The sequence below is a fragment of the Chaetura pelagica genome, unplaced genomic scaffold (assembly GCF_000747805.2).
Source record: "Chaetura pelagica isolate M959 unplaced genomic scaffold, ChaPel_1.0 scaffold189, whole genome shotgun sequence".
Classification (NCBI taxonomy): domain Eukaryota; kingdom Metazoa; phylum Chordata; class Aves; order Apodiformes; family Apodidae; genus Chaetura; species Chaetura pelagica.
The window spans coordinates 819722-826034 of NW_009970716.1; the positions used below are offsets into that span (position 1 = coordinate 819722).

Below are 6313 nucleotides of genomic sequence, written 5' to 3' on the forward strand. Positions count from 1 at the left end.
TGGAATTCAGATCATTGACAGTATCTACTGGTGATTGCTCCCTAGTTGACTCTGGGGGGGGGGCAAAAAAGTTCTCTGCAAAGCCAAAAATTCTTGAAGGCTGTTATGACTTGTAAGCAAATAAGCTACTAATCCTTTGGTAAAAATAATAATAAATAATAAAAAATGTGTTTCTATATGACCAAAAATATAAAAATTCAATTTACATTTGCTTTTAGTACTGAATATTTCTAGAACTATGGAGAAGCCTAACTTATAACGTGCCATATTTGTTTTGGTTAAATTTCTGCAGTGACTGCACAGATGCCTAGGAAAATGAAGGCATGTTACTTCATGTTACCCTTATCTAAGGTGCCATGATAATGAAGAACATGACAGAGTACTTGTAGCATTAATCTATTTATACTTGTAAATAGTAAATAAACATTTGATTTTGTGTGTGAATAATTGCAGTAAATTGTTTCTTGATTTAATAATAACTCAGTCTTTTCAGATGCTGGAAAAAATGAGCTTTTCAAGCAAAAGCAGTAGAATCACAGAATAGTGGAGCTTGGAAGGCACCTCTGGCAGTCACCCTGTCCAGCTCCTCTGCTCAAGCAGGGTCATTAGAGGAGGCTGCACAGAACTGTGTCCAAATGGCTTTTTGATACCTCCCAAGGATGGAGACACCACAACCTCTATATGCAACTTGTTCATTGCTCAGAAGTTGAGGATGAAGCACTGGGGCTTTACTCAGAGTAAAGTCTGGGCTTTAGTTGATTACTTAGTTGATGACTTTTCACTTAATAATGTTAATATTTTCAAAACGGTTGCAGTGCTGGGAGCTGACCTACATAGGCAGTGAAAAAGATATTCTCAGCCCATATAATACAGCCAATAACTGGCAAAACCTAGTCTAAACATTTCTGAAACCAGATTGAGTTTTGATTGTAATATGATACAAAAGTTATAAGCTGTAACATTGGAGAGGAGTACACCAGGATCTTATGGTTTGGACTGTTAAAGTATTTTTCCATTGGTAATGAGCAAATTACCTGTAATGCTTACGTAAATACTGATGTGTACTTCTCAACATGCACGTGTGTACGTGTGTTTTGAATATATAAAAAAGGCAAGGTATTGATTACTTACCTTCTTAGTAGTTTCAAAATTAGGGCCTTGTGTTTCTTCCACTATAGTTCGATATGCCATAGGTTTTCATGTAAGCAAGTGTAAAGTAATGCATCCACAGAAAAAATTGGACTCGGAGGACTGGTTGGAACAGGAAGAGAACAAGAAGCTCTCTAGTAGAAATGCCTCTACGAAAAGGATTTTAATAGGTTTAATGGGTAGGAAACCTAAATGTATGTTTCTAATATTAAAACTAGCACAGAAGTTTTGTGGGTCAGAGAACATTTTAGAAAAACCTGTGCATGTAAAGTGTAGCCTGTTTACCTTTTATGTGGTACTGGTACATTTAGTCAGATGTTCATGGTCAGTGTGAGCCATTCAAGAAAGATCAGGAAAAGTAGAGAAGGGGTTAAGGGTCATAAGAATGAAAGACTACAAGATTTATCTTCCTATGAAAGGACTGCAATCTCTTCAACAGATATGGCTTCATCATAGTCTTGAATCTACACAAGCAGGAGAAATTTTATAATGTATCAGAAGGACCTTGAATACATGGTACCAAATTCAAGCTAAAAAATGCAGGTTGGAATTGGTGGTTAGCTTTAAAAAAAGTCTGGAAAGAGTTACTTCACGTTGTCCATTAGTGTGTTCAGGAGCATGTTTTTTTTTTAGTTGAATACATTGGTCAGGTCATAGGTGTATTTGTTTTGTCTCCATTTTTACTTCTAATAATGACAATTTTCCACCTTTGTTTTGCAAAGTTGCTGTTTTGTGCAGCACTATTTAAAGTTAGTTGTGTCTGAAAATCTAAAAAAATCAGGTAATACATTGTCAGCTAGATCAAAACAGAAAATAATGCTTCAGAGTGGGAACAAGGAAACCAGTATGTTTACAGATGCAAACAAGGTTGCTTATTCTCTCGCTGAAATGCATAATCTGTCGAAGGAAACCATTTTTATGAACACTTTTGGTGGTGTGATTGATATTTTATCCTTTCCTCTAAGACTGTGCAGATACAGATAGGCAGTGATGACTTCAGGGATGTGACTGATCAGAGACCATCTCTAGAGAGATGACTTGGTTCTGCTGCCGTGTAATTATCTTAGCCCCTTGTTGGTAATGACAATAGATTTGCCAAGAATAAAAGTGTAAAATAATTACTATTGTGCTGTTTATGAGGTGGTGTTTTTTTTATAACACTCACAGACTCAGAATAACATAAAATAATGGAAGAACAAATGTGCCAAGGACCAAACAACATAATTACACTGTACTCCAAGAACAGTAAGTAGACCCAGATCACCTCATCTGCCTTAAAAAAATGCCAGATTTCTCATTTTTCTCCTCATGCTTTCACCCTGTGCATAAAAATTTCAGTATCATTACATGTTGTAATTCAATATTCTGTGATCTTCTGCCTTCTTTGGGTCTCTGTGCAGGTAGGAAGAAACATACAATCATAGATGTGGGGGTTTTATGCAGAAAACATGAAAAAGCATTTTTTTCATGCTACAGGTATACATGGCCCTTTTTTGACTAATACTCCTCAGACAGTGTTAGTAATGCCTCCTTAGCATGTGGGAATCCAAGAGAAGGGGGAGAGTTTTGTCAGTGATGGGAAGCAGAAGGTCAAACATGGCCCCCAGCCCTAGGTGACTTTCCTCGTGATACATCTCAAGATATCATCCACTTGCAGTACAAGACACATATTCTATGAGGGTGAACAAGGTGAACCAGTGGGTAACTCTTTAAACATCAACTTCTGTAGTGCTCAGTGGTAGCATAACACGCAGGATGTTGTCAGAAATATTCCTATGATATTGAAAATCTTCCTATTTTTGTGGCATTTTAAAACAGTTTCTGCCACTATCGCTATTCTTTCTTAACTGTTTTGGATAGTCTGGGAGTGGAAATGAAGTGGAAGAATTTTGTTTTATCCTTTCAAGTAATTGCAGCTGCCTCTTCCACTCTTGTTTTGGGCTGATCCCATCTCATCACAACAATAAGGCTCTTGTAAACCAGTGGTTTTGCTCTGCCAGTGAGGGTTCACAGACTGGCTACCCAGCTGGATTGGTATTAGAGAGTTGGACAAAATCCAAACTGGAAACTGGATAATGCAAAAACAAGGGGCACTGACAGTTGCTTTTCACACAGTATTTTACACTACAGATTGGCAGAATGTATTGCTTGCTTTGAATTTATTTCTGTGCATAACCACAAAGCTGGCAAGTTCACTGGCCCATGGACTTACTCTCTCTGTAAAAGTCCAGTGCCAGATCATTGAATTTAAAAAGTTCAGTTTGCCTATTGAGCAAAATTTCCATATGTCCTGCGTATTCTTTTTTTTTATGATGCCAAAATATAATTACTAGTTGCATTAAAATATTATTGATCTAAACATTCTTTAGATTTGACTAAAAAGATGCATCAAAATGTCCCATGCGGGGACATGGTGTGTGGCAGTTTTAATTTTGGTTGCTGATATGGTGCAAATGTTGAAAAATTATCTGGAGCTGATTTAGGGTGGGAATAGGCATATGACTTGTCCCCTATTCAGAAGAGCCATTGGACGGAATTAATATTTATCCTGAATCATCTCACATTGTACCTTGTGGCTGATTACTTTGGTAAAATTGAGCAACTCTTCAATAGACTAGAGGTTAAAAGTTGGATCAGAGAAGAAGCAGCTGAGAAGACCACCTTTGCTGCCTACTGTCCTGATCAATGTTTCTGTACCAGCTGGCAATGGTAACAATCGTCTTGGTACCTACAAAGACTCTGTTGGATTGTATGTCTTGACTCCTAAAGGTATGAAACACTTTTAATACAAAGTAAAATTTATCTGCTAATAGTTCTGTTTCAGTAAAATGCTGTGTTAGGCAACATGGTATAAACACTGTTAGTAAAAAGCTGGCAATAGAGCAGGGGAATGGGTTTGATACAGGTAAGAGATGACTGACCCTTTGCACTTTGCCTGCATCTCCTTGGTCTGGTTGTGTCAGGCAATAAAAGCACCATGGGCAGAGGATGCTCCTCAGGAGCACTGTGCCAAACATCTCCAGTGCACTGTAAGACTCAGCTGTATGTCCTCTTTCTCAGCAGAGCAAGGAAACCCAGAGGAGACTGTGTGCAGGACTCTCCTCAGTTCTGTTCCCAGACACTTGCCAACTTTTGGGAGAGTGTGTTGCAGTTACCAGCCACAGGAAACCTGTGAGTCAAGAAAAGTAGCCACTCAAGGGTTGGGGTCTTCCTCTAAATAGTTGCTTGCAGGGATTAAGATGTGTTTGTTTTCTACTTTTTAATACAAAATTACAGATGCCACATTTGTTCTCATCAATTTCAACTTTGTTACTTCGTGGAAATTACAAAATTCCAGCTAGATCTCATCAGCTGATTCCTTAGTTGGAAACTCAGTGGGATTTGTCTCTGCTGCCCTTTTTTTTCCTTCCAAGATCCCTGTCTCTCTGAAAATGTGAATTTAATTACAGCTCTTTAAATGATACTTCTCACAGACACTGTAGAAATACTGCCTAGTATAACTATTCCTTCAAGTTTCTGTGTACTTTAAATGCTGAAAGACTATGACATGACTACTACTTTGAGTTGGTTTACTGCCTTGTTTGGAAGCATGCTGCTGTGGGAATACAGTAGGACTAATTTTTATTCCATTTGAGAAGTAGATGAAGGGAGTCAAAGAAAGGTCACAGGTGATGCACAAACTTTGCAAAAATCAAGGTATAGCACTTTTGCTGAAGGTGCTCTTCAAGAGCAGATCTGTACTACTCTGATCTGAGCGTAGTGAGGCTGGATTTAGGTTGGTTTCTTTGGAGGTTTTTTTTAAGCTTAAATCTAGCAGTATTGAATGGCAGGCTATCTTACCTTGAAAATGTATCATCATGGCTACTGCAGTTCTTCATTTTAACAAACTTAAGAAGGAAAAGAAACAGGTCTAATTATGTTACTCTATGGTAATGTTATTTTATAAATTAGTGTACATAATACAGCCAGTAAACAACATTGAAAAGAATAAATGTGATGGGAAAGACTATTCTGGACCACATGTCTATTGAGTTAACATCAGTCAAATCTGGGATCTTGACTTTGATCTGGGATGCCCTTCTTCGCAGGCGTCCTTTTTTATGAAGCCTGTGCCTGTCCAAAGTGGTTCTACTGCAGAGGTCTCTGCTGAAAGTGGCTCTTCTGTACTGCAGGTTGGCACTGTCATACGTGTGCGTGGTGGCTCGGGGCTCACGGAGATTCATGAACACGTCTGAGCTGCTGACGTCATTTCGTATTTCAAATGGGCTAAGCAGCATGTTTCCATGGGGATCAACCTGTGTCAAGGAAGGAATGTGAATTAGACAAGTTCCTCAGCCAGCCTAAGCTGTCTCCCAGATGAACAGGTACCATCTGGCTCCTGTCCAAGGAGCTAAGGTGTACTGGAGCTGCAGTGACAATTGCATCTTGTATAGCATCAGCTGAAGTGAAAATACACTCTCCTGACTGGTGTGAAATTAGCTGTTAGCATCTAGATATCTTCCATTCTGACCCAACTCTTTGGTTTGGGACCTTTTCAGTTAGTTGTGTCATCCCCCATAAAGTAAGAGTTTTTCAATATGATTTTTAACTAGCATCATGGTCTTCAGAAACTGCTGAATTTTAATGTCTGGTGACCTGATACTCTAAGATTTCATGTACTCAAAGTTAAAAAAAATAAATGTTGCTGTCTCTGTCAATTTTATACAGTTTTAGTACTGTAGGTTAATTTCAAAGTGTTGTAACAGTGGAATCATCATCTGAAGAACATTATAGATATATGTGCATTTTATCAGTTATTGCAATATGCCTGTGATGACACTTAGTTTTGAAGAATCACTGTATCACAGAGATTAATTTCTCTGCTTGCCGCACCATACCTGCTCACATGCAGATAGAATAATAATCCATTTTACTCAATGAACCTCACATTAATTTGCATCTTTATATGTTAGTTAGTCAGGGCACTGCTTTAGGTACCTGAACAAACAACTGGACACTGCAACCGGTATGTGCATGTCTGGCACAAACTATAATATAAATATTAATATAAAATATGTTAGATAATTGCATTTTTTATTTATGATTAACTATTAATGGCTGCATTACTACAAAGTATTTACCTTTTCACTCATCTTTACTTTTCTACATTTGTAGTAAAACCTCT

The 6313-nt window shown here is 38.0% G+C and overlaps 1 protein-coding gene across 1 annotated transcript in view; it reads right to left on the reverse strand.

Moving 5' to 3' along the window:
- Nucleotides 1–5096: 5096 nt before the first annotated feature.
- Nucleotides 5097–6313, reverse strand: part of GABRB1 (gamma-aminobutyric acid (GABA) A receptor, beta 1) — a 58190-nt gene continuing 56973 nt past the window's right edge. The window contains exon 7 of the mRNA XM_010006081.1: nt 5097–5444. Coding sequence (XP_010004383.1) covers nt 5097–5444 — 348 coding nt within the window. The remainder of the gene's footprint in view (nt 5445–6313) is intronic.